The 26,997-nt window shown below is 45.6% G+C and overlaps 2 protein-coding genes and 1 pseudogene across 4 annotated transcripts in view; 2 read left to right on the top strand and 1 right to left on the bottom strand.

The window, feature by feature from the left end:
- The first annotated feature begins 139 nt into the window (after positions 1 to 139).
- Positions 140 to 5,556, top strand: LOC136375853 (large ribosomal subunit protein uL30 pseudogene; annotated as a pseudogene).
- A 4,037-nt stretch (positions 5,557 to 9,593) lies between these two features.
- On the top strand, positions 9,594 to 25,164 carry GNPDA1 (glucosamine-6-phosphate deaminase 1). Of its 3 annotated transcripts, none has more exons than XM_066344322.1 (7): positions 9,594 to 9,713; positions 11,117 to 11,246; positions 14,675 to 14,776; positions 17,314 to 17,496; positions 18,906 to 19,090; positions 21,723 to 21,897; positions 23,679 to 25,164. In XM_066344322.1, exons 2-7 carry the CDS (start codon positions 11,123 to 11,125, stop codon positions 23,777 to 23,779), a joined length of 870 nt encoding a protein of 289 aa, XP_066200419.1. In that variant the 5' UTR covers positions 9,594 to 9,713; positions 11,117 to 11,122; the 3' UTR covers positions 23,780 to 25,164. The 3 variants fall into 3 exon arrangements, with proteins under 3 accessions (XP_066200419.1, XP_066200418.1, XP_066200417.1); XM_066344321.1 differs by lacking the exon at positions 9,594 to 9,713 and adding an exon at positions 10,111 to 10,351; XM_066344320.1 differs by lacking the exon at positions 9,594 to 9,713 and adding an exon at positions 10,112 to 10,302.
- RNF14 (ring finger protein 14) overlaps positions 24,901 to 26,997 on the bottom strand; it is a 29,392-nt gene continuing 27,295 nt past the window's right edge. Inside the window, exon 10 of the mRNA XM_066344317.1 lies at positions 24,901 to 26,838. The gene's annotated coding sequence lies outside the window, so the exon portion shown is untranslated. The remainder of the gene's footprint in view (positions 26,839 to 26,997) is intronic.

The following is a 26,997-nucleotide window of genomic DNA, read 5'->3' as shown; positions in this document are numbered from 1 at the left end:
TCCTAGACCACAGCCAATCAGCAAGTACCTCACTCCAGGACCACTCTCGCAGTCAGCGAGTCAAAGGCAGCCTTGCTAGGGAGACACACAAACACAGCTTAATGACCTCATATCCCTAAGTACTTCTGAAAGCCCACCAGCGCCTGTGCCAGACTTCTCAAAACCTCCCCTTAAATCAGTTCTAAGTGTGGGAGACATTGACTTAAAAGTGCAGCTCTCCCTTTCTGACAAACAGGAAGTTCACCTTCTTTGCATCAGATGTCAAGTTCAATTTCATGAATGTGGAGCCCTTTTAACAGTTATGAGTTAAGACTGGTGAGTGACAGATGCCCTGTTGCAGCTGTGAGGTGGTCAAATTCGATCTCTTTGATTCTTGCAGTGGTTTCTATTATATAATTTTTGTGTGTATATTTGAACCCCAAGTACTAAAAAGCAAGCATAAATTTTGTGCTGAACTTTCTGAACAGCAGACATTAATTAATGGAAAATTCCATTTGAAGCTTTCTGTAGTATGCAATTGTTCGTCTAACATTAAAAAGGGGGAAAGTCAGATAGAAACCAGCATATGTTAACAGTTAAGCATAAGAGATGTATGAGTTCAACTAGTATTAAGAAAAGTGATAAACTAACACTTGCTTTTCATTAAGAGAAATCCAGATTAAGAAGATAAAATAACTGCAGCAGAAACGTAGTGAACTTCCACAGTATATATCATCGTTAGTCCTTCAGTTTAAATAACTTTGAATGGAATACTACCAGAAGTGCTTTCTGGCTCCAAAATTGCAAGCAAATTTTCAAATGCTGGGATAAAATCAACTTCAATAATAATAATAAAAGTAATAGCTCCAATAGCATTACACAGATTATCAAAGATCTGAATGCCTTACATTTTTAAGGCATAGCCACAATCCAGGTAATGCAGAAAAAAACCCTTCTCTTTGTGCAATATTTTTCTTGTGAAAATGCTTGCTGTTAAGGCTTTTGCAAGTAGACTTCTTTCCAGATAAAACCTCAGAAACAGCAGCCAATTTTTGCAGAAGCTGTTATTTATTGTTAATGATAAGCAGAAATAAGCAGAAATGCATCAAAACAAAGAGACACAGTAAGTTTTTGGAGGCGACTGACTTGTCTACCTTGATTGTGATGATGGTTCCCAGATGTATGCACATGTCCAAACTGATCAAATTATACATATTAAATATGTGCAGTTTTTTGTACATATGAAAAAATGAATGACAAATTTTTTACCACTTAGTTGGAGATAATACAACTTTTGATGGATGTCTGCATAAAAGAACTAACAATGTTTATTTAAAGTTGAAGCAGCCTGACCTGTGGTGGCACAGTGGATAAAGCATCAACCTGGAAATGCTGAGGTCGCTGGTTCGAAACCCTGGGCTTGCCTGGTCAAGGCACATATGGGAGTACAAACATGGATAACTATGGAAGGTGTTGCCTGTCCTGCCCATATTCTGCATAATGCTGCTCAATAGTATCTGATGCCTTTGCTACTGAGACTGAAGTAACTGTCGTGAAACTGGTCTCCTACTTGAGCATTTACCCTGTTCTAACTGAGTAATTTAAGGATTCTGGTGATTTTGTTGGCATTCAGTATTCTTTATTTCTCTCACATTCAAAGACCATTAACTCTCTCTCTCTCTTTTAAATTTCAGTTAGAGAGGAAGGGGGAGAGAGAGAGAGACAGGAACATTGAGCTGTTCCTGTATGAGCCCTGATCGGGGATCTAACTGGCAACCTCTGCACTTCAGGCCAATACTGTAACCAACTAAGCCATCCAGCCAGGGCAAAGACCATTAACTCTCTTTAACAAATGTCACTGAAAGAATCCTCCATTAATCTGAAGTACCACCATTATACTTCAATTCTGAAGAAAAGGACTCCCAAATACTGACTGACTTTGAAATAACGCACTGGATGAAGTCTACTTACTTCTTGTTCAGTTTTCAGTATCAATTTAGCAATAGAATTATGCAAAATGAAAGAAAAGCAAGAAGTGTTATTGAAGATGCCAGTGCTTCAAGGAACTTGTTTAATATGTTAAAAAATAAATGAAAAGTTTATCCCTTTTATTAGCAAAACTATTCTTCAAAGAGTCAACATTATGTATTTTACATTGCATTTAAAAAAATATTATTAATTGATTTTAGAGAGAAGGGAGGGCGAGAGAGGGGGAGAGAAACATCAATTTTGGACCTACAACCTTGGTGTGTTGGAACAACTCTAACTCGGGGCTGGGGCCTACATTGCATTTCTTCATCAGCAACTTTTTTAAGTGTCCACTAGCAAAAAGAAGCACTGTACTTCCTGTATGCTCAATAGTATTAGCACTGGCTCACAGTGCTAATGCTGGTCACAATTTCTCATTAATGAATGTTCAATGGCCAAGGACCAAACGAGCTGGATGTTATCACTGCAGAAACCAGGTTAAAATGTAAATGAACATAGACTATAACTTGGAGGAATTTTAAAAGCCAAGTTTTTCAGACTCAACAGGAGAGCCAAATCACCAGGGAAATATATTGAAAGAGGTCTGTAATTTAGATACATACTTATAATTTATTTCAGTAAAATAGTTAGTATTTTTCATGCAGTTTTTTCTTTTATCTCATAGTAGGTATGCATGGGCAGTTAGAAATACTTTTTTTGTGTGTGTGGCAGAGACAGAGAGTCAGACAGAGAGACAGATAGGGACAGACAGACGAAGGGAAAGAGATGAGAAGCATCAATTCTTTGTTGCCCCTTATTTGTTCATTGATTGCTTTCTCATATGTGCCTTGACCGGGGGGCTATGGGGCTACAGCAGACCAAGTGACCCCTTGCTTGAGCCAGCGACCTTGGGCTCAAGCTGGCAAGCATTGCTCAAACCAGATGAGCCCATGCTCAAACTGGCAACTTCGGGGTCTCAAACCTGGGTCCTCCGTGTCCCAGTCTGATGCTCTCCATCTATTGCGCCACCGCCTGGTCAGGCTAGAAATACTTTTAATTTAACTGGGTACCCTGTGTTTTTATTTCTTAAATCTGTTAACACTACTTCCCCAGCATCTGTGTCTCCATACCTTTGGTCATCTGTCTGTAATGCCTCCATCCTTCCCTTCAATGACCAAATCCTAATTCTCTTTTAAGGTTCATCTCAAAAGCATAGGAATAACAAATGCTAATGCCTGACCTGTGGTGGTGCAGTAGATAGAGTGTCAACCTGGAATGCTGAGGTCACAGGTTCAAAACCCTGGGCTTGCCTCATCAAGGCACATATAACACACAAGAAATGAACAACTAAAGTGAAGCAAGTATGATTTGATACTTCTTGCTCCCCCTGCCCCCTCCTCTTTCTATAAAATCAGTAAATAAAATCTTTTAAAAAAATGACCAGCCCTGGCTGGTTGGCTCAGTGGTAGAGCGTTGGCCTGGCGTGTGGGAGTCCCGGGTTCGATTCCCGGCCAGGGCACACAGGAGAAGCACCCATCTGCTTCTCCACCCCTCCCCCTCTCCTTCCTCTCTGTCTCTCTCTTCCCCTCCCGCAGCCGAGGCTCCATTGGAGCAAAGTTGGCCCGGGTGCTGAGGATGGCTCCGTGGCCTCTGCCTCAGGCACTAGAATGGCTCTGATTGCGGCAGAGCAACACCCCAGATGGGCAGAGCATCGCCTCCTGGTGGGCATGCCAGGTGGATCCCGGTCGGGCGCATGTGGGAGTCTGTCTGACTGCCTTCCCGTTTCCAACTTCAGAAAAAAAATAAAAAATAAATAAATTAATTAATAAACAACGACCGTTAATAACGGCTACTCTGTGCCAGGCACTGCTCTGAGTGCCTTACTTGTATTAAATCATGTATTCCTTCCTATGGTAATTACTCTTGGTAATAATGTACATAGTTTAAGGAAGATATTATTTTTCCTTTTTCTATGGATGAAGCCATTTGGGCACAAAAAAATTAAGTGACTTCCCAGAGGTTACCCAATCAGTAAGTGGTAGAGCTGGGATTCAAAGCCAGATAGTAAGGCTCTGGAATCCATCCCTGCATAGGCCCCCCACATCTGTCCTATTCTGCTCTATGTGGCTCTCTAGAGTCTCTGACCTGCTTTCCCATTTAATGTTTGAACCACAGTTGTGCAGTTTATTACCCTACCTTTCCCTTGTGAAGGAGCCTACAATTACTAATTTTGTGCTCATTTCCCCCCTCTAAAAGGAATTCTGCTGCAGTAGCCAAGAGGTGGAAGCAACCCAAGTATCCATGGACAGATGAACAAATAAACAAAATGTGCTGTATACATATAACAGAATGTCTTCTACCCTTTAAAAGGAAGTTCTGACACATGCTACAACGTGGATGAACCTTGAAGACTATGCTAAATGAAATAAGCCAGTCACAAAAAGATAACTACTGTATGATTCCACGTATGTAAGGTATCTAGAGTAGTCAAATTCATAGGAAAGAAAACAGAACAGTGGTTGCCAAGGGCTGGGGGGAGGAGGAAATGGTGGAGTGGTTGTTTAACGGGAATAGAATTTCAGCTTTTCAAGATGCAAAAGTTCTGGAGATTGGTTTTACAACAATATGAAGGTACTGAACTCTACTAAACTGCGCACTTAAAAATGGTTAACCTCTTTTTCCGGCTGGAACCATGGAGGGTGCCGAAGAGAAGAAGAATGCTAATGTCAAAGAGAAGAAGAATGCTAATGTCAGAGAGAAGAAGAATACCAATACCAGTGAGAAGAAGAATGCCAATGCCAGTGAGAAGAAGAAAAAGGTTCCTGCTGTGCCAGAAACCCTGAAGAAAAAGCGAAGGAATTTCGCAGAGCTGAAGATCAAGTGCCTGAGAAAGAAGTTTGCCCAAAAGATGCTGTGAAAGGCCAGGAGGAAACTCATCTATAAAAAAGCTAAGCACTAGCACAAGGAGTACAGGCAGATGTACAGAACTGAGATTCGAATGGCTAGGATGGTGAGAAAGGCTGGCAACTTCTATGTACCTACAGAACCCAAACTGGCATTTGTCATCAGGATCAGAGGTATGAACGGTGTGAGCCCAAAGGTCCGCAAGGATCTGCAGCTGCTTGCGCCTGCGCCAGATCTTCAACGGCACCTTCGTGAAGCTCAACAAGGCTTCGGTTAAATGCTGAGGATCGTGGAACCATATATTGCATGGTGGTACCCAAACTTGAAGTCAGTAAATGAATTGATCTACAAGCGTGGTTATGGCAAAATCAACAAAAAACGAATTGCTCTGACAGATAATGCATTGATTGCTCGATCTCTTGGTAAATAGGGTATCATCTGCATGGAGGATCTGATTCATGAGATCTATACCATTGGAAAACGCTTCAAAGAAGCAAACAACTTCTTGTGGCCTTTCAAATTATCTTCTCCACGTGGTGGAATGAAGAAAAAGACCACCCACTTTGTAGAAGGTGGGGATGCTGGTAACAGGGAAGACCAGATCAACAGGCTTATCAGAGGGATGAACTAAGGTATCTACCATGGTTGTTTTTGTATTCTGGCCATTTAATAAACGGCAAAGTGACGGCTTTAAAGTTGAAAAAAATGGTTAAGACAGTAAGCTTTATGTTATATTTTTTTACCACAATTAAAAATTTTGGCCCTGGCCGGTTGGCTCAGCAGTAGAGCGTCGGCCTAGCGTGCGGAGGACCCGGGTTCGATTCCCGGCCAGGGCACACAGGAGAAGCGCCCATTTGCTTCTCCACCCCTCCGCCGCGCTTTCCTCTCTGACTCTCTCTTCCCCTCCTGCAGCCAAGGCTCCATTGGAGCAAAGATGGCCCGGGCGCTGGGGATGGCTCTGTGGCCTCTGCCTCAGGCGCTAGAGTGGCTCTGGTCGCAACATGGCAACGCCCAGGATGGGCAGAGCATCGCCCCCTGGTGGGTAGAGCGTCGCCCCTGGTGGGCGTGCCGGGTGGATCCCGGTCGGGCGCATGCGAGAGTCTGTCTGACTGTCTCTCCCTGTTTCCAGCTTCAGAAAAATGGGAAAAAAAAAAATTATAAAAAAAAAAAAATTTTTGAAAGCCCCGGCCAGGTAGCTCAGTTGGTTAGAGCGTCGTCCTGATATGCCAAGGTTTGCTCTCCGGTCAAGGCACATACAAAAGTCAACCAGTTAATGCATAAGTAAGTGGGACAATAAATTGATGTCTCTCTTCCTTCCTCTCTCTCTAAAATAAATAAAAATTAAAAAAATTTTTTTTTGAGTGGAAGGTGAGGAGGGAGGTGGGGAGAGAGATAGAGCGAGAGGCATCCACTTGTGCCTCCACTTTAGCTGTGCCTCCATTGATTGCTTCTCATACATGCCTTGACTGGAGATCTAACTGGCAAACCCAAGCCAGCGATCTCGGTGCTCAGGGTCGATGCTCTATCCACTTTACCACTACCAGTCAGGCAATAAAGCTTTTTTGTGAAAAAGAAAAAGGAATTTTGCCTTAGACTTCTCGGCTTCTCCCTTCTCTCTTACTCTCTGAGAAGCTAGGTTTGGGCAGTTTCATGTCTGAGCTTTTGAGATGAGAGAGGGGATGAAACCACTGAGAAGCCAAACCAAGGCATTGCTTGGCAAGGACTGAGAGAAATAAACTATAAGAAAGAGGAGAATGAACAGCCCAAGTGTCCGTCAGAGGACGAGTGAATTAAAAAGCTTTGGTACATATATACTATGGAATACTACTCAGCCATAAGAAATGATGACATCGGATCATTTACAATAACATGGATGGACCTTGATAACATTATACGGAGTGAAATAAGTAAATCAGAAAAAAAACTAAGAACTATATGAATCCATACATAGAAGGGACATAAAAATGAGACTCAGAGACATGAACAAGAATGTGATGGCAACAGGGTTGGGGGGTGGGGGGAGGGGGGATGGGGTGAAGAAGGAGAGAGGGGTTGGGGGAGGGGAGGGGCACAAAGAAAACCAGATAGAAGGTGACAGAAGACAATTTAACTTTGGGGGAGGGGTATACAGCACAATCAAATGTCAAAATAATCTAGAGATGTTTTCTCTCAACATATGTACCCTGATTTATCAATGTCACTGCATTAAATTTAATAAATAAATTTTAAAAAAAAAGAAAGAGGAGAATGGAGGTAAATTGAAGGAAGGGCAGGGCAGGAACCAACTCAGGTTGGTTATGTAGGACAGGGTGTTGGGGTAAAGAGATTTTTTTAGTTAGGAATTTAGAATGAAAGTGGAGAAAGATTTCCTAGTAGCAGTAAGAGGAAGGAGGCAAAAAGGATTTTAAGAAGTACTCTGATTTCTGATTTGGACCCTCTGTAGCATTACTCCAGAGACATCAATAACAATTTTAATTGTTTTTGTTTGCTGGACTGTTTCTTTGAATGTAACGCTGGTGAAAAAAAATACTAGGTTAAACTATGTAAAGTTGCCAATATTTAAGTATTTGATCCAGAAAAACTAGCAATGTCATATGGTTCAATATAATAACTGATATGGAGCAATTGCCACATATCAAGCATCTGCTTTACCAAATACTTTACCAGTGTCAACTTATTTAATCATCATAACAGCCTCATGAAGTAGCTACTATTACCCCTATTCCACAGTTGAGGAAACTGAGAAACAGAGAGGTGAAGAAAGTGCCCTAGCTAATAAGTGGTTGACGTAGAATCTGAACCCCTTGGGCTCCAGAACCAATGATCTGAAACATGGGGGTCTTGGCTTCTACTTACAAGGCACTGAGCCAGGTGGTACGGGAGATGCAAAGACCAGTGAGATATAGCTACCATTAAGGGAGGTAAGATATGGCCTCAGATTATTTGAAGGTAGAAGACATCAAGAGAGAGAAAGGCTCAGCGCAAGCCTTGGCAGGAGATTCCACAAACACAGGAGGGCAGCACAACATGGGAGAGTGACAGTGAGGCGCGGAGTGTCCCTTGTGGGTCAGATGATGCATCTTCAGGCACAAGGGAGAGAAGGGTTGAACCCTCTGCCCATCATCCACTCCACTTGTAGAATTTTTCTGAGTGCATTAGATATCTACTGCTGCCTAACCAAATATTATATAAGTTAGCAGCTTAAAACAAATATTTTTTTATCTCACAGCTTCTGTGGGTCAGGAATTCAGGAGCAACTAAACTGAGCAATTCTGGTTCAGTGTCTCTTAGGAGATTTTGCTTAAGATACTGACCAGTCCTGCAGCCATCGGAAGGCTCTGACTAGAGCTGGAGAAACCACTTCCAAGATGGCTGGCTCACATGGCTATTGGAAGAAGTTTTCTTGCTGCATGGGCTTTTCCACTTTGCTCAAAAAGTAAATATCTTCTCAGAAGCCATCCTTTCACCTCACTGACCAGAATAGGTTACCTGGCGTCCCCCAGGAGAGAGAAGCTGGGAGAGTATTTGACTTTCCAGCTTCTACATTGGAAGCAAGGGAGAAGAGAGGCTGTGACTGGCTGTTGGGCATCTTCCATGGCTACTCAGCCCTGAACCAATCATGGCAAGGGGGCTGAGGGTCTCTGACTGGCAAGGCCAGGTTTATCTAATCCACATGAACACATGAACCAAGCAGGATTTGGGGGGCAAAGAAGCAGGATGTTTGCTCAAAGCAAGAGTGCATTAGAGAGTACAAAAACACTCAGCCACATAAGAGGCACAGAATGTTCCCCTGTATGGATGAACTCATAATTCTTTGAATGAGTCAGTCAACTTTGGTTCTAAAAGAAAGAGGATGTGAAGATGGGTGAGGGTAATAGTTTAGACCCAGGCATGGGGTGGGAGGAGAGTGAGGGGGATAAGAGGTCAGGGTAGAGAGCATTTCAGGGTTAGAGGATGTGCTGGAGAGGAGGAGGAAATAAGGGGTGATCATGGCTAGCCACGAATGCCAAGTTATGCTAACATTTCATTTAATACAACAGCCACATTAAGTCAGTTTTACTTGATTTCCACTAAATCCCATGTTCCAGATAAGAAAATTGAAGGCTGGAGAAGTTGAGTCATTTGCTAGAGTCACTCATTCAAAAAATGGAGATTGGTCCCCTGCCGGGTGGCTCACTGTATAAAGTGTCTTCCTAGAGCACCAAGGTCGCAGGTTCAATCTCCAGTCAGACCATGTACGAACTAAACAATGGAACAACTAAGTGGAATAGTAAGTTGATGCCTTTCTCTCTCTCTGTCTCTCAAATCAATGTCAAAAAAGAAAAAATTTAGATTGCCTACACCAGAATTCAAACCCAAGTCTTTCTGACTGTTACCAGGCTAACTCCAAAGATTCCAGGGTTAACACAGACACTGTCCTGGTTCCCCCAGATAAAAACCAGGTCCTATTAAAGTCACATGAAGTCACTCTTCCTGTAAAGATCTGAAGGCAGCGGCTGCATATCCAGCCTGTTATCTGATGTGTTTGAAGATTGGAGTTGGAATCTCACTGTGAAACATCTGCAATCCTCAAACTGAGATGAGATTTCTGACTGAATTAAAAACAAACTATACCAACACTGAGGCCAAAGAACAAGTTCCTTTAACTGTAAAGGGATTAGCTCCACCTCCCTGTCTCATCAGGGTCACAACAGATTAAACTGACCATTATGAAGCCGGTCTGCAGCAGCAGCTGGGTCCAAGGGGAAGAGTGAGCCCCCGGGTTGTCCACTCAGAGCAGAGTAACAGGAACTAGAGAACGTGGCCACCTAGCTGACTGTGGATAGCATGGGCGGTGTGTTCCCATTTCTGCAAAATATAATGTAAGTATATTCAAGGAAAAGCAAGTTAGAATGTAACCTACTGTTATCTTGGGGTGGGGAGACGTGGGATCTAGCTTTCTCTCTAGTATGGGTTCATATCTTAAAAAAAAAAAAAGAAAGAAAACAATCAATTATATTTCAAACAATAGTTACAATATCTGAGATAAGTGACATCTTAAAAAAATTAAAATAAAACTGAAGGCAAAGCCAGGCCCAAACCTAGGAGACTCTGAGGAAGGGATTCCGCTCTCCCTTCCCTGAGCCGACGCCCACGCACTAAAACCCAGCCCTAGCTCCCCGGCCTGGGCACAGCATTCCTGGGAGCGACGTGCCTCCAAGTCTACCCCCTCCTGCACAAAACACGCCCCCAAGCCCCGCCTTCGGAGGGCTGTGACCCAGACCCGCACGTGAGGAGAGAGCGAGGGGCCCCCAGGGGCCCGTAGTCAGCTCTCAGGGTGTGGCCCCACACGGTCCGCCCTCAGGGGTCTGCTCCGTGGGCGGCGCCTGGTAACGCGTGACCCGCGCCACGTGACCCGCGCCAGGCGGGGCCGCCAGCGCCGGTGCTGCAGCCGCAGCGGGAGGTGTCTGCGTAAGTGGGGAGCGGGCCGCCTAGGACCGCTGCTCGCGGGCAGGGACAGGCGGGTGTGGGCTGGGGTCCCGACGTTGCCCTAGCTTTCGACACCTGGAGCGGGGACCCTAGCGATCCGCTCGGACGCCCTCCCCCGACGGGGCCGGAGAGGCGAAGGGGTCGCCATCGGTGTAGGGGAAGCACTCCCGAACCCCACCGACGGCCGATTCGGTCACTTCCGCGTCGGGCCTTCCGACTCCGAGCGCAATGCGAGGGAGCAAATGCGCTCCGTCGGGAGCGATTACCGTGTGCTTTGGGAGCCCCCCTTTCTAGTGAGAAAACATCTCTCTCCAGCAAAGTCCACGGACCCCACCTGCCCTGGTGGCCTGAGATGAACCTATGGCCCCTCTGTCCAGCGGCTGGGGGTGGAAGAATAGGTCGAACTACAAGATTATAGTCAACATATTGAATACTAGTTACATGTATTCCCTCATTTAATATTCACAGTAGGTAGCTACTTTTCACCCTATTTTCACATAAGAGAAAACAGGCTCAGAGAACTTGGGTCCCAAGACCTGCAGTAGGTAAACTAAGGACTCGAGATTAGAACCCAGGTCTGTGCCACAGCGGCACCTCCTGGTGGGTGGTGGAGGCACTGGGCCCAGCTGTCAGTTCTTCTGAATCGAAAGTTAGTGCCTTCCTTTTCCTGGCTCAGACTGCCCCGGGAGAGGGTGTTGCTGGGGGAGAGGCCTTCTCCCCTTTCTCAACCACCTGCATCCCTTTCTCCCCTCCCTGCCCCTTACCACTGAGTCCTTTTGTTACCTGCCCCCTGCAGGACAAGATGAAGCTCATCATCCTGGACAACTATTCTCAGGCCAGCGAGTGGGCCGCCAAATACATCAGGAATCGCATCATCCAGTTTAACCCAGGACCAGACAAGTACTTCACCCTGGGGCTCCCCACTGGTGCGTTGTGGGATGGCCAGGGTGCCATGGGTTTGGGGGAGAGGAGGTTTTAGGGGGCCAGGTAGGTGGGCTCACTCAGCCAAGGGACTTTAAGAAGGGTTCTTAGGAAATACTACTGTGAGTGAACAAGTCCCCTGTCCCTGGACATACAAAACAGAGGAACCCAGCTTCCTTTTTGGGTTGGCTTAGTTGCTTCCTACTCCTGAAGACTCCTGGAGCAGGAAGAACTAGATTTTTGGCCATAGGCTAAATCAACTCTGTCAGTCATGGGCTCCTTAGCAGGATTAAGTCCCAGTGCTTTAAAGCATATTTAATGAATGAATTTCTCTTCCTGGCATCTTGGAGAGCTGCGGGTTAGGCCCACCATCCTTGGGAGAACTGAGAATATAGTCACTCAAAGCATTTTCTGTGAGGCTTAATTAAACACAGGACCTAAGTGAAAAACAGGCCCAGTTTCTTTGGGAAAAATCAGAATATTGCCTTTATAGGAAGATATTCTGTTCTTAGCTCCTTGAAGCAAATGTCCTGATTATTTCTTTCAGAAGTGGGATGGATTTGTCACAAAGACTCATACACTAGGGTCTTCAAATTTTCTCTGTAAGTGGCCAAATAGTAAATATTTTACACTTCACTGGCCATAGAGCCTCTATTACAGCTACTTGACCAGGCCCTTGTAGTTCACAAGCAGCCATAGACAATACATAAATGAACCAACATCAGTAAAACTCTACTTATGGGCACTGAAGTTTGAGTTTATATAATTTTCACTTTACAAAATAACATTCTTTTGATTTTTAAATACTCAGAGTATTCTTAGCTCATGAGCTGTACAAAAACAGCAGCAGACCAGATTTGGCCTGTGGGCTGAACTTTGTGGACCTCAGCAGTGGAGGCTTGTGGGAGCAGGGTCTGCCAGCACCTGTGAATCAACCACTGCCTTAGGCCACGTGGGGGCTGCATTTCATCCTGTTTTCTAATTGGGTAGAGTCTGGACTTCTGCTGGAACCCTCCCTAGTACCCCATGATCTGCAGAATAACATCCAAGCTCTTCAGGGTGGCATTCAAGGCCTTCCACACTGGGCCTCATTCTATCAGTCACACTTGAACCAGCACATTTCCATATAAGTTCCTTGGAACATTCTTTCTGTTTGGTGAAGCACTGAGCAGGGTTCTGGATGGAAACCTCAGAAACCAACTCTGGCTTCCTTAAACAGAAAAGGTATTTATTGGCTAGATATTGGGCAGCTTATAGAATTGATGGGAAGGACAGAGGTTTGGAAAAGGGACTAGATAGTAAATGATCTAGCCCAGGGGGCAGACGGGGAAGCTGTGTTGCTCAGGCTGTTACAGGTGCTAGGATACAGCAATGAATAAAAAAGACAAATTTTTGCTTTCCTGAAGCTTAAATTGTAGTGTTCCGGAAAGACATAATAAACAAATTAATTAGCAAAGTATAGAGTATGTTACATGGTAATATGAAGGAAAGAGAAAATGAAGCCAGGAGGGGATATACAGAGTGGCTAGGCGGGGGGTTGGGGGGGTGGGAGTTGCACTGTTGGACATGGTGGCCGGAGAGATCTGAGAAAAATTTGAGTAGAGGCCTAAGGAGGTGAGGCAGCCATGCAGATACCTCAAGGAAGAGCACTGCTGACAAAGGGAATGTGCAAAGGCCCTGAGGTAGAATTGCTTGAGCAGGATGAGTAAGGGGGAGAAAGGTAGCAAGGGGCCAGGTTATATAGAGACTTTGCTAGGACTGATTATTCAGAGAAAAATGAGAAGTCACTGGTAGAGTGTAGAAAGAGTGACCTGAATTGTGTGGGGTTCTTTCAATATTTTTCTCTTAAAAATTTTCAAATATTCAGAAAAGCTGAAAGAATAGCACTATACCACTTACCTAGATTCACCAATTATTAACATTTTGTCACATTTGCTTTCATCTCTTCTGGCTCATGTTCTGTCTACACACACACACACACACACACACACACACACATACACATACACACAGTTTTCTTCCTGAATTACTTGAAAGTAAGTTCTAGACATCCTGACATTACCGCTAATTTTCAGCACCTATCTCCTCAGTTAAGGACATTCTCATATGTAAGCACAATACCACTAAGAAAATTAAATACCTAAGAAAATTAAAACTCATTCCACAATATCATCTAATATATAGACTATATTAAAATATTTTCCCTAATTGTCCACATTTCTTTTTTTTCTTTTTTTAAATTTTTTATTTATTCATTTTAGAGAGGAGAGGGGGAGAGAGAGAGAGAGAGAGAGAGAGAGAGAGAGAGAGAGAGAGAGGAGAAGAAAGAGGAGAGGAGCTGGAAGCATCAACTCCCATATGTGCCTTGACCAGGCAAGTCCAGGGTTTCGAACCGGTGACCTCAGCATTTCCAGGTCAACACTTTATCCACTGCACCACCACAGGTCTTTTTTTTTTTTCTGAAGCTGGAAACGGGGAGGCAGCCAGACAGACTCCCACATGCGCCCGACTGGGATCGACCCGGCACGCCCACCAGGGGGGGACGCTCTGCCCATCCGGGGCCTCGCTCTGTTGCAACCAGAGCCACTCTAGCGCCTGAGGCAGAGGCCATGGAGCCATCCCCAGCGCCTGGGCCATCCCTGCTCCAATGGAGCCTTGGCTGCAGGAGGGGAAGAGAGAGACAGAGAGGAGGGAGAGGGGGAGAGGTGGAGAAGCAGATGGGTACTTCTTCTGTGTGCCCTAGCCGGGAATTGAACCCGGGACCCCTGCACACCAGGCCAACGCTCTACCACTTAGCCAACCGGCCAGGGCCATTTCTTTTATAGTTAAAAAAAAATTGATCCAATGTCCAGTCAGGCTTCATACTAATCTTTAAGTCATTTAGTCTATAGTGGTCCTGCAGCCTTTTTTATGTGTTTTAGACTGACTTTAATAAGACTCCACCTGGGAGTTTGTTGCTCCTTAGAGACGTCTTCCCTGAACCCTCAGGCTAGCTTGTGTTTACCCCTGTCTCAGCTGCCATTACTGCTTCCTGTCCCCACTCTGAGACAGTGAGCTCCCCCAGGGGGGCTGCTATGCCTCTTGCTACTCTGCCTCCCACATAGTCACCGCTCAGGGGTGTCACATCAGTGATTAGGTCTGATGTTCACTCAAGTACTAATCGCAGTCATTTCAACCTTCAGTGTGCTGCACACTGGGGATTTAGCAGTGAACAAAACAGACACAGCTCTGCCCCTCTGCACAGTCCAGTGGGGGAATAGGCAGTAAACAGGCAATAGTGCATGACAGGATTGGAGCGTTTGGGACTTCAGATCTGGCTTGTTTCTCGCAGATCTGACAGGTTCTTTTTGAGAAACAGTCCTGTCTCATTACTGGGAACCCCCTTCAAGAGCTGGGGGCTGAAGGGCATTCGTGGCTGTGGCCTCTCTTGTAGGGAGCACCCCGCTTGGCTGCTACAAGAAGCTAATTGAGTACTATAAGAACGGAGACCTGTCCTTCAAATATGTGAAGACCTTCAACATGGACGAGTACGTGGGTGAGTCTTTCCCTTGCAGTCCTTACCTGATTCCTGGAGAGTCAGCACTCCTCCCCCTCACAGGCTCTGCCCTGGAATTGGAATTTGGATGTCTCAGGAAACCAGTGACATTCAATGACAAGCTCAATTACAGATGCCTGTCTCTTCTGGGCGTTTTACTCCACTATAAAATGGGGCTAATAAAACTGACTTCATAGGTTGGAAGCATTAAATGGTAGAACAGATGTGGAAGCCTCTTGTTTAGAGCAGGCACTTAAACATATTCGAGTATTTTCTCCTTTCCTCCTCCCCCAACTCCAGGGCCTTTCTGTTTAGAACAAATGATTGGAAATGGGATCGAGGCTGGGGTGTGGCCATGTCTGTGTCTGGCTTCCTCTCTAGTGTTCATCTTCTCCCCTTTCTGCCAGGTACATTGGGAGGGGAGCTGAGACTGGTGTCCTTTCCACTACTGAAAAGCTATACTCATCTTCCTCACCTCCTTCCGTGCTCCCCGCCCCACTACCCACAATTTTGTAATTTGCTTCTTTCACTTTCAACATTTTTTAAAAATTGTAGTAAAATACACATAACATAAAACATACCCTCTTAACCTTTTTTACATATAGTTGCATACAGTTGTGTCAAGCACATTCGTATTCTGCAGCCAGTCCCCATGACTCTTTTCATTTTGCAAAGTTGAAACTATATCCAATAAATACCAACTCCCCACCCCCCACTCCACCAGCCTCTGGCAGTCATCACCATTGTACTTTCTCTATGTATTTGACTACTCTACATACCTCATATAACTGGAAGCATACAGTATTTTTGTCTTCGTGACTGGCTTATTTCATTTAACGTAATATTCTTGAAGTTCATCCACGTTGTAGCACACAGGGGTGGGCAAAAGTAGGTTTACAGTTGTGAGTACACCAAACAAAATTTATTCCTTTTTTTGCGTTTTTTTTTTTTAAGAGAAAGAGAGAAGAGAGAGTGAGAAGCATCAACTCATAGTTGCTTCACTTTAGTTGTTGATTGCTTCTCGTATGTGCCTTGATTGGTGGGCTCAAGTAGAGACAGTGATCCCTTGCTCAAGCCAGCAACCTCTGGACTCAAGCCAGTGACCTTGGGATCACTTCAGTGATCCTGCACTCAAGCTCTGAGCCCGCAGTTAAGCAGTCAACCTTGGGGTTTTGAACCAGGACCTCAGCATCCTAGGTTGATGCTGTATCCACTGTGACATCACGTCAGGCCAGAGTTTATTCTTGTATTTTTTTTTTTTTTTTGGTATTTTTCTGAAGTTGGAAACGGGGAGGCAGTCAGACTCCCGCATGTGCCTGACCGGGATCCACCCGGCACGCCCACCAGGGGGCAATGCTCTGCCCATCTGGGTGTTGCTCTGCCGCAACCAGAGCCACTCTAGCGCCTGGGGCAGAGGCCACAGAGCCATCCTCAGCGCCCGGGGACAACTTTGCTCCAATGGAGCCTTGGCTGCGGGAGGGGAAGAGAGAGACAGAGAAGAAGGAGGAGGGAGGGGTGGAGAAACAGATGGGCGCTTCTGTGTGCCCTGGCCGGGAATTGAACCCGGGACTCCTGCACGCCAGGCCGACGCTCTACCACTGAGCCAACCGGCCAGGGCCTATTCTTGTATTTATTAATTACTGTATTATTTCCCATATGAGCTATAAACCTACTTTTACCCATCCCTATATGCCAGAATTTCCTTATTTATTTAAGAGGCAGGGAGAGAGACAGGAACATTGAGCCTCTCCTATATGTGCCCTGACTGGGGAATTGAACTGGCAACTGGAATGACACTCCAGTCAACCTAGCTACCTGGCCAGGGCTTTTCTTTTCTTTTTTTTTTTTTAGAGACAGAGAGAGGAAGGGAGAGAGGGGGGAGGAGGAAGGGAAGCATTTATTTGTTGTTCCACTCAGTCCTGCATTCATTGGTTGCTTCCTGCGTGTGCCTGACTGGAGATCAAATTTCCTTCCTTTTTAAGGCTCACTGTAAACATCCTTAACATTAAACATTATTCACTTGAAACATTCTTTTTCTTCTTGGCTAAAATCTCTTTTGGGGAACTGAGATAATTCTCACTACATGGTGGTCAAGTTGGGGTTCAGGCTAAACAGGTATAACCGGGGGTGAGTGTGAGGTTGGGAGGCACAGGGTGAGGGGGTGCTTGCTTCCTTTCATGGGAGGACCCAGCCTCACCCCGGGGCCTGCATCACCTCCAGAAGCCCAGAGTAATCCTGGCCTCCAGCCTGTGGTCATTCCCTTGCGAAAAGATCAAAATGAGGGTGTCCCTCAGGTCCCTGGTGTGTAGCTACTCTGCCTGATCCTGTAGTCACAAGTGATGGTGGTGGGTAGACTCTTAGGGACATCAGCTCAGACTGTCCTAAGGGGCTGAATGTGGGAGGTCTGGTGCCCAAGGCTCCTTGATTGGCATTCCCCTGAGAGCATCTCCCGGGGTCTGGGGATATCCTGGCATCCTCCTTGGGGGGAAGGCTCTGGCTCAGCCTGGGCATGACTGAGTGCAGCCATGGCCCCACAGGTCTTCCTCGAGACCACCCAGAGAGTTACCACTCCTTCATGTGGAACAACTTCTTCAAGCACACTGACATCCACCCAGAAAACACCCACATTCTGGATGGGAATGCAGCTGACCTACAGGCTGAATGTGAAACCTTTGAAGAGAAGATCAAGGCTGCGGGCGGCATTGAGCTGTTTGTTGGAGGTGAGCCTGACGCTGTGCAGGTGACGATGCCAGACCCAGCATGGTTAGAACACACATCTTCATCTCTGTGCTGGTGACAGTGGGAGACACTTATCTCTCTGAGGAGGCCGGGCAGGAGAGTGGGTCCTCTAGATCAGGGGTCTCAAACTCGCGGCCCGCATGCGGCCCGCCGAACAATTTTGTGCGGCCCGCAGACTAATCCACGAAGTTCAAAATATTTTGGATAAAATTAAGTAAGCCTAGGGGCCTACTTGTATTTGCCGAACGGCTGTGATCTTGCTCTGCGGCCCACATGCTGAGTTGAGTTTGAGACCCCTGCTCTAGATCCTGGCCCTGGTTCTGCTGCTCAGTAGCTGTGTGATCTTGGATAGCTCCTCTTTCTGCATCTCACTGCCTTGTCTATAGTGGGATGTTTGAGTCTGGGCTCCGAGATTCTATTTCCCAGTCTGGGAGTTTTATAGCTCAGTCATGGGACATATCTAAACAGAATCACAGGCTTGTGTAGTTCCAGAAGATCCCACACTCAGCCCCTGCATGCTATAAATAGCCAAGTGAACCCCGGGGAAATTATATGATTTGCTAAAGGTCAGCTGGCCATAGTAGTGGAGACAAGGCAGGAACCTATGGGGTACCCCTCTTAGGTTTGTGCCCTTGTTTGCTACTCTGGCCGCATTTCCACCTGTTCCTGGCTCTGGAGTTACCACAGGAGGGTAAAGTTAGACTGCCTTTTACCACTCTAGATTGGACATTACTTCAAAATGGGGAGGAAGAGGTCAGGAGCACTCATGTCTGAGATTATATCAACTTGGCAGCCCCTGGCCAGGCCCTCTGTATGTTTTATTCGCTGGGACTCTATGCTGGTAGCAGGACCCCTAGCTATTGTCAGGAAAGAGAGGTTTCACTTCAATGATCTGAGGAGGCAGAAGCTATTTGGAGTACCCCTCACTCAGTTTTGTTTTGTTTTTTTTAAATACTATTTTTTTAAAGATTTTATTTATTCATTTTAGAGAGAGAAGACAGAGAGAGAGAGACAGAGAGAGAAGGGGGAGGAGCAGGAAGCATCAACTCCCATATGTGCCTTGACCAGGGAAGCCTAGGGTTTTGAACCAGCGACCTCAGTGCTCCAGGTCAATGCTTTTACCCACTGCGCCACCACAGGTCAGGCTCACTCAGCTTTTTGATGGTGGTAACAAGTTAACAATGGCTGTGTGTGCCCCAGGAATGAATGGGCTGGGGGTGGGGAGAGGGGAAGATCACATGCCTAGTATACCTGCTCAGGGGGTGACTGAAAAAAGAGACATGGTTTTCAAGGAGTTTTGCAGACCCTCTGGGGAAGGAGAGGGAGTTCACCCTTGCATTGTTGGGTCATTGCCACTATCAGGGCTGTCTTAACTGTCTCTCCTGGGTAGGCATCGGCCCCGACGGACACATTGCCTTCAATGAGCCGGGCTCCAGTCTGGTGTCCAGGACTCGAGTGAAGACATTGGCCATGGACACCATCCTGGCCAATGCTAGGTTCTTCAATGGAGATCTTGCCAAGGTGCCCACCATGGCCTTGACAGTGGGTGTGGGCACTGTTATGGATGCTAGAGAGGTAAGGGCGCAAGGGGTCAATGGCCTTCATTGGGGGGTTGAACTGGTCTTTTGTTAAAAAAATTTAACTCGCCCTGGCCGGTTGGCTCAGCGGTAGAGCGTCGGCCTAGCGTGCGGAGGACCCGGGTTCGATTCCCGGCCAGGGCACACAGGAGAAGCGCCCATTTGCTTCTCCACCCCTCCGCCGTGCTTTCCTCTCTGTCTCTCTCTTCCCCTCCCGCAGCCAAGGCTCCATTGGAGCAAAGATGGCCCGGGCGCTGGGGATGGCTCTGTGGCCTCTGCCTCAGGTGCTAGAGTGGCTCTAGTCGCAACATGGCGACGCCCAGGATGGGCAGAGCATCGCCCCCTGGTGGGCAGAGCGTCGCCCCTGGTGGGCATGCCGGGTGGATCCCGGTCGGGCGCATGCGGGAGTCTGTCTGACTGTCTCTCCCTGTTTCCAGCTTCAGAAAGATGAAAAAAAAAAAAAAAAATTTAACTGTACATGTACCAACTTAGTACATTTGTATTAAAAATGAAGATATAAATAAGGATAAAATCCCAAGTGACCTTATCCCTGTTCCTCCTCCCTCTTTGGAGGGAGCCACTGTTACCAGGGGTGACTCCTATGATCACCGACTGCTCAGACTGCAGGCTCCCTGGCCTCCGCTTATGTCCCCTCTCTAGCTTCGCAGGCCAAGCAGCCCAGCACTACTAATGCCCAAATATGAATTTGCACCTGCGCAGCTCCTGAGAGGGACCCTCTAGTTCCCTGCAGGTGGTGGAGGCGCTCCAGGATGTTTGTTGTTATAGCCCTGTGCTCAGGGCTTCATGAAGTGGAAAAGGGTGATTGAAATATGTCCTACACTGAATTTAGTTAAGTTTTTCCTTAGAAAGTTAGGAAATATTTGAATTTTTTGCAGTTCCAATTTCCTACTGTCTTTCATTAGAATTTTAGAAGCATTTTTTTTTCCTTCCTGGAGTATATTTAGTGGGAAGCAGCTACAGACATTTTAGCTTTAAATTTCTTTACCCAAGTCTGTAAACAAACATCTAAGTCAGTTAAAAATGTTCTGTCTAAAGTAAACTTCTGTGAAATATGTGTGGCACCAGATTTCTACCAGGAGGAGATGAGAAGCATTAACCCGTAGTTGCGTCACTATAGTTGTTCATTGATTGCTTCTCACATGTGCCTTGACTGGGGGGCTCAAGCCGAGCCAGTGACCCCTTGATCATGTTGATCCTGTGCTCAAGCTGGTGAGCCTGCGCTTAAGCCAGATGAGCCCACATTCAAGCTAGCGACCTTGGGGTTTCAAACCTGGGACCTAAGTGTCCCAGGTCAGTACTCTATCCACTGTGCTACCACCAGTCAGATAGGAGTCTTTACCTTTTTTTTTAAGGGCACACTGGGGAAGACAGGAAGGGAGAAAGATGAGAATCATCAACTCATAGTGTGGCACTTTAGTTCATTGATTGCTTCTCATATGTGCCTTGACTGTGGGCCCCCAGCCGAGCCACCTGACCTCTTGTTCAGGCCAACAACTTTGGGTTGAAGCCAGGGACCATGGGATTGTGTCGATCCCATGCTCAAGCTGGTGACACCATGTTCAAACTGATGAGCCTGTGCTCTAGCTGGATGAGCCCACACTCAAGCCAGCAACCTTAGGGTTTTGAACCTGGGACCTTAGCATCCCAGGTTGACACTACCCATTGTGCCACCACCAGACAGGCTCTGTGCCTTTATTTTATTTAAACAAAAAGCATTACCCCAAGTCACATTAGTAGGTCTAATACTCGGAACTGAAAGTGACTAGATTAAGGGGCAGCCTTGTTGAGATTCAACCTTAACCAGACAGAAGACTCAGCATTGCTTCCAAGACTCCTTGACATCTTCTTGTGATTGTGAAAAGACCCAGCCTAGGTAGGACCTCCGACACCCAGTATTAGAACTGTTGGGAAAAGAGGCAGGGTATGGCACATCAGTTCATGGGGCACTAGCAGATTCATCATCAAAGGTGCCAGGAGGCACTGTGGAGTGGCATCAAGAACATGCACTTAGGGTTAGAAACGATCTGGGGCAAGTTACTTAACCCTGGCCCCTAACCCAGTCCAATTCCTTATCATAGAACATGGGGCTAATGGCGCCTCCTAATCTGGCTATTTGTAAAACAGTGCATGGGGAGCCTGGAGCAGAGTATATGCTAACGGCTTACACTGGTATAGAAAACAGTAGTCCTGCCTGACCTAGCAGTGACGCAGTGGAGAGCGTCAAACTAGGACACAGAGGACCCAGGTTTGAAACCCCAAGGTTGCGGGCTTGAGTGTGGGCTCACAGCTTGAGCGCAGGGTTGCTGGCTTGAGCATCAGATCATAGACATGCCCCACAGTCACTGGCTAGAGTAAGGAGTCACTCGCTCTGCTGTGGCCCCCGGTCAAGGCTCATAGAGAAAGCAATCAATGAATAACTAAGGAGCCACAATGAAGAATTGATGCTTCTCATCTCTCTCTCTCTTCCTGTCCGTCTGTCCCTATCTGACTCTCAAAAAAAACAGTAGTCCTTACAACTGTTTGGGCCAATCACACTGGAGCTCAGGTGCCTGGAGTTCTGGTTTTGCTGCTCTGCCTCCTCCGTCACAGGCTTGTTCTCTGATCCCCAGGTCATGATCCTCATCACAGGTGCTCACAAGGCGTTTGCTCTGTACAAAGCCATCGAGGAGGGAGTGAACCACATGTGGACCGTGTCTGCCTTCCAGCAGCATCCTCGCACGGTGTTTGTGTGCGATGAAGATGCCACCCTGGAGCTGAAAGTGAAGACCGTCAAGTATTTCAGAGGTGAGGGAGGGCTGGGGCTGCGTGTAGGTGGCCAGGTTCAGGATATGCCAGGAGTCGAGGGTGGATCTAGCTTTTATGCTCTGGACATTTTAGTCATCAACTTTGATTTTCATAAAAATCAAACCATGTCTCAAAAAGTCATTTCTCTTCTATCCATAACTGAGCGTCCATTTCTGGAGACGTGTTTGCTGTGAGGGGGACACAAAATGAAAAGCGGTTGCCCAGGGGCTCTGTGGTGACCTCTGTAATACTGTGGAGTTTCAGGTTGTGTATCTTCCCTGCTCCTACACAGGCCTTTCTCCTCTAGAAGAGGCAGTGAACTGTCACGAGGGCCTTCTGGTGTTCTACTTAAAAAGGACACACTGCTTTAAGCAAACTTGTGTGAAAATCCTAATTTACTGAGTAGGCAGATTAAAGCCTGACCAGGTGGTGGTACAGTAGACAGAGCATTGGACTGGGATGCAGAGGATCCATGTTCAAAACTCTGAGGTTGCAGGCTTGAGCGCAGGGTCACTGGCTTGAGCGTGGGATCATAGACATGACCCCATGGTTGCTGGCTCGAGCAAGGGGTCACGTGCTCTGCTGTAGCCCCCTGGTCAGGGCACATATGAGAAAGAAATCAGTGAACAACTAAGGAGACTAAGGAGCTGCAATAAAGAATTGATGCTTATCTTTCCCTTTCTGCCTGTCCCTGACACACACACACACACACGTGTTCTTTGCTATAAAGATAAAACTTTTTTTTTTTTTTTTTTTAATTTTATATTTTTCAATTTTTGTGAAGCCATCTTTATTAAAATATGCATGTCTCATAAATTATATCTATTTACATTGGTATTCAAGTAGAACAACTGCTTGTATACATATTAAAATCAACTATTATCTTTCATTCCATCAAACTGGCTTGAGTTTAAAGGACAGAGAACAAATTTTCTTCAAGTATAAAAAGATGGATTAAGTTTTAAGTTAAGTTGCTCTTACTTATGACTATATATTAAAATAGCCTAAGCAACTATTTACCAATGTGTGGGTCCCATGTTAGAAAAACAAATCATAATCTTTGGGAACAGAACTCCAAGTGATTCTACATAAAAAGCTAAATCTGGAAAAAAAAAACACATTTTTTTTCTACTAGCAATATGACTATCCTTCATTTTTTACAATTCAAACTTGACCTTCTTGATATTTATCATTAAGAAGATCTTTCTCTGATAAGAAAGGACAGACACACCTGTGGTAGTTAGTAAAGACATTAAAATCTGCAGAATCATTACTGGCTAATAACTGAGTAACAGATGTTGTAGCCAGATTGCCAGATTTTTCTCACATTCATATAAATGAGAAGCTTCATAAACGCTACTGGTACACAGTGTTTGCAAAATGCCCTCTCCTTCCTTCCTCTTCTGCCTTTATTCCTGTGACTAGCTTGCATCCTGAAAGGTGCAAGGGCATTAAAGGTGGGAGAGAGTGACCTATCGGGAGGAGGAAGCTGGAGAGTCAGGAGAACCTAAAGAAGGTGCTGGAGACACTGGGTCAGGTGAATCAGTAAAAGATAAAACTTTTAATAGCCAACTCTTCTCAAGATTGCATTTATAAAGTCCTGTGGATTCCAGCATTCATTGGGAAGACCAATTCTTTCCTATTCTTAGGGTGTTTTATCCTTTGGAGCCACAGAGAAAGCATGATGAATACCGATTCTAGGACAAAATGTGAGAGCCCAACAGTTGTGGAACTCTGCCTCTACCTGCATTAACTACTTTTTCTTTTAAATTTTCTTGTAGGTTTAATGCTTGTTCATAACAAGTTGGTGGACCCCTTGTACAGTATCAAAGAGAAAGAAACAGAGAAAAGCCAGTCTTCTAAGAAACCCTACAGTGATTAGCCTGTGCTAATCCTGGTGTCACGTACCTTGATGGGACAGGCACATCTCTCTGGAAACTGTCTTAGAAGGACAGAATTGTGTTTCTTTAATCCAGTATGATTACTCCAGATAAATGAGTGAGCTCGCTGTTCTGGCTGTGCAGCGTGGAGCCTAGTCCTGGAGTTCAGCTATAGGAGAAATGACTTGTTTGTAACTTGCTCTTAATCAGGAAAAAAAAAATCACTCCATAATTTTGATGTCTGCTCCACAAAAATGAGGGGTTGTTAGCTTTTTGTTCTGCCTGACACTGTTCATGTGTACAACACACTCCTGTATATGTATTCCATTATATGAATGTGCCATCTGTCAGGATTTCTGTTGTTACAAACAGATTCTCAGTGGGGGGAACAGGGACTTGTATGGGATAGAACCTCTTTGGAGAGGCTTGAGAGCCCCTTTGAGCAGGACTGCCCCTGACTTGAGATCCCTGTTCAGATGAAGGAACAAACTCTCAATGTCTGAAATCGGCATGAGGAGGCAGACCCTCTCAGGTCAGTAACAAGGGCCATGGGAAGAAAACTGCCCCTTTTTTTTTTTTTTTTGTCAGTTGTGTGTTCTTTTGTTTTGCTTTCTCGGTTGGTTTTTCTGTGAACTCTGAGGACTCCTTAGGGAGGACTTGGGACGGAAGGGCTAAAGAGAAGGCTTTGCTGATGACCTCAGAGCCCCACGGGGCCCAGCAACGTCAAACTCTTCTCCCTTAGGCACCCTCCAGCACTGGGAGGAAGGCGGAAACCCTTTTCCCGACAGAGCCCTGTGTTTTTGTTCCCAAGTGTCACTGTGGCTCCCCCTTTTTACAGACCCATTAATAAGTAGAAGGTCCACTGGGGCAACAGACACTGGCATGATTTCAGTGTGGTCTTCAGCCAAGGTGATGGGGGCTGGGGCAGGCAGCTCAATGAGTTCAGTCACAACACGAATGACATCTCCTGCTTCCCTAGTAGCTAAGTGCCAAGACGACGTACAAATGCTTCTACAGGTGCCTTTCCCACCTACAGTGCCCAGCCCCTCTAAACCCTGTCAGGTTCATGTGGCGTGCTGATGTCTCCAGAACATCAGGAACCACAACCCTTTGTCCCTTTATCTGTTGCAAGATGAGTCTGCTGCTCTGCCTTCCTTTGACTCTCAAGCCTCCCCCCTCCCTGTCTTTGTGCCTGTTCCAAGCTGCCGCCGCCTCTGCCTCTATGAAGCTCTCAGAGCCTGGCTCCGGCCTGGAAGTGCTGTTCGGTACCAGCATTCGGTCTTCAGCTTTTACACGTGATTGTGCTGTCATCCTGTTTTAATCTAATGGATCAACGAGCTTGCTTGTTTAAAATGTGGTATTTTCTATTAAATCCAGTATTTTCAAATTTGTCATTTGTGGACTTTCCCCCCATCCCCACCCAAAAGGTCAGAAGATGGTCTGGGTTCACAGTATTTTGGGAATACTGGTGAAAGAAGCTTTACATTCATTCCTTACAGCAGCTCCGTAGGAAGTCACAGTTATAGACATTGATCTTTTTCATTTACTGGGGGAAAAAGAAAATATTTCATAAAAATGAAGCACCTGTGTGAAAAATGGTAGGAAGAAATAATTGAGCAATAAATTATCATGTTCTAACCATACTTGGGATCCAAATAAGGATACGGCTGTTAAAAAATAAAATAAGGTGGATCTGTGACCAGGAGGGATATAAAAAAATACATGGTATAGAAAATAGGTTTGGCTTTTTTTTTAGTTAAAAATCAACATAATGGAGTATCTTGGGTCAATATAACCAATTGAAGTACAACTTGCAGTGGGAAGAAGGGTTTAATTTTTACCAGTTATAGTGACATAATTTATGTGCCCATAAATTCATGTACTTTAAATATAAATTCAGTGGTTTTTATAAGTATGGAGTTGTGCAAGTCCTCACCACAGTCTGTTGCCATCCACAAATGCTCCCTACTCCTACACCAGCCGGGGAAGACTGGGCTGCTGTCTCCGAATCATCTTTCCTGGACACACCATATGAATGGAATCGACAGCACGGCATCTCTTGGGTCTGGCTTCTGTCACTAAGCTTGTTTTTGAAGTTCATACAAAACGTGTGGCTGTAGTCCACTCCTTTCTATTCCTGGAGAGTATTTTATTATATGACTGTGCCATCTTGTTTATCCAGTAAAATGATAAATTTTAAAGCAGGTATGTCATAGAAAAAAATCACATTAGAATGAAATGAGAAAGGATTTAGGTTGACAGCCAAACTGGAGATGTCTATAGGAACTCGGGACCTTGAAAAGATCTGTCTTTTCCAGGCCTGTGTTTCCCCGGTGCTTCAACAATGGTGTCACCTTGCAACAACCAGTTCTTACATGGATCTGGGCCAGCCTGGGCCTCTGATACTACACAGGGCTTCTTGGACAGGAGCTAATTACATGTTTTAGGTAGGGATCACAGTAGGCCCGGAATATCTTATTGCCAGAAAACAAAGGTGCTTTAAGAAAATGAGGCAAAGCCCTGGACAGGTATCTCAGTTGGTTAGAGCATATTATATGATAATGGATTAGCCAGTTGGCCAAATTTGCAAATTTGGTGCCTTTCCTAGGAACCAAAACCTTTTCTGTGACAAGATGCTAGTGAAGCATGCATAAGTCTCCAAGATATATTGTGACAGAATGCTCAGTTCTGTAATAATGGTGGGTAAAACAGAACACAGAAATTTGGACCCCAAGGGTGCCCTGAACACAAACTAGCGATTACACATTTCCCCCAGTCCATTCAGTCTCCTTGAAGACTAATTCATATAGCCTCTTCTTCTGCTTTTTTTTGCATCTGATGACCTTGAAAGTAGAAGCAATCAGGAAAGAACAAGCTCCCACCACCACATACACCCACCTGCCAGCCCTGCCCTCATTCTCTGCCTTCTTCCTGTTACTTGCTCCTTGGCTAGTCCCTCCACTGGTGCACCAGATCCCATCTTCTCACCTACTTGAAGGCACTGCTCCAGCAAGACTCCTTTCTCACCTGCAGCATCAAATTGTCCTTTCCTGGATCACTCCTACGAGCATATAAAACAAGCTTTAAAAATAAAACTCGACCCTGTCTGCCTCTTCCTGTAATAGCCTTATTCCCTGATCTCCTTAATTGCAAAATTTCTGCAATTACTGATATTCTGACTGTAATCTTTTCCTCCCATTCTCTCTACCTGATAGTCCCA

The sequence above is a fragment of the Saccopteryx leptura genome, chromosome 6, assembly GCF_036850995.1.
Source record: "Saccopteryx leptura isolate mSacLep1 chromosome 6, mSacLep1_pri_phased_curated, whole genome shotgun sequence".
Lineage (NCBI taxonomy): Eukaryota > Metazoa > Chordata > Mammalia > Chiroptera > Emballonuridae > Saccopteryx > Saccopteryx leptura.
This window is presented reverse-complemented; position numbering and strand designations above follow the sequence as displayed.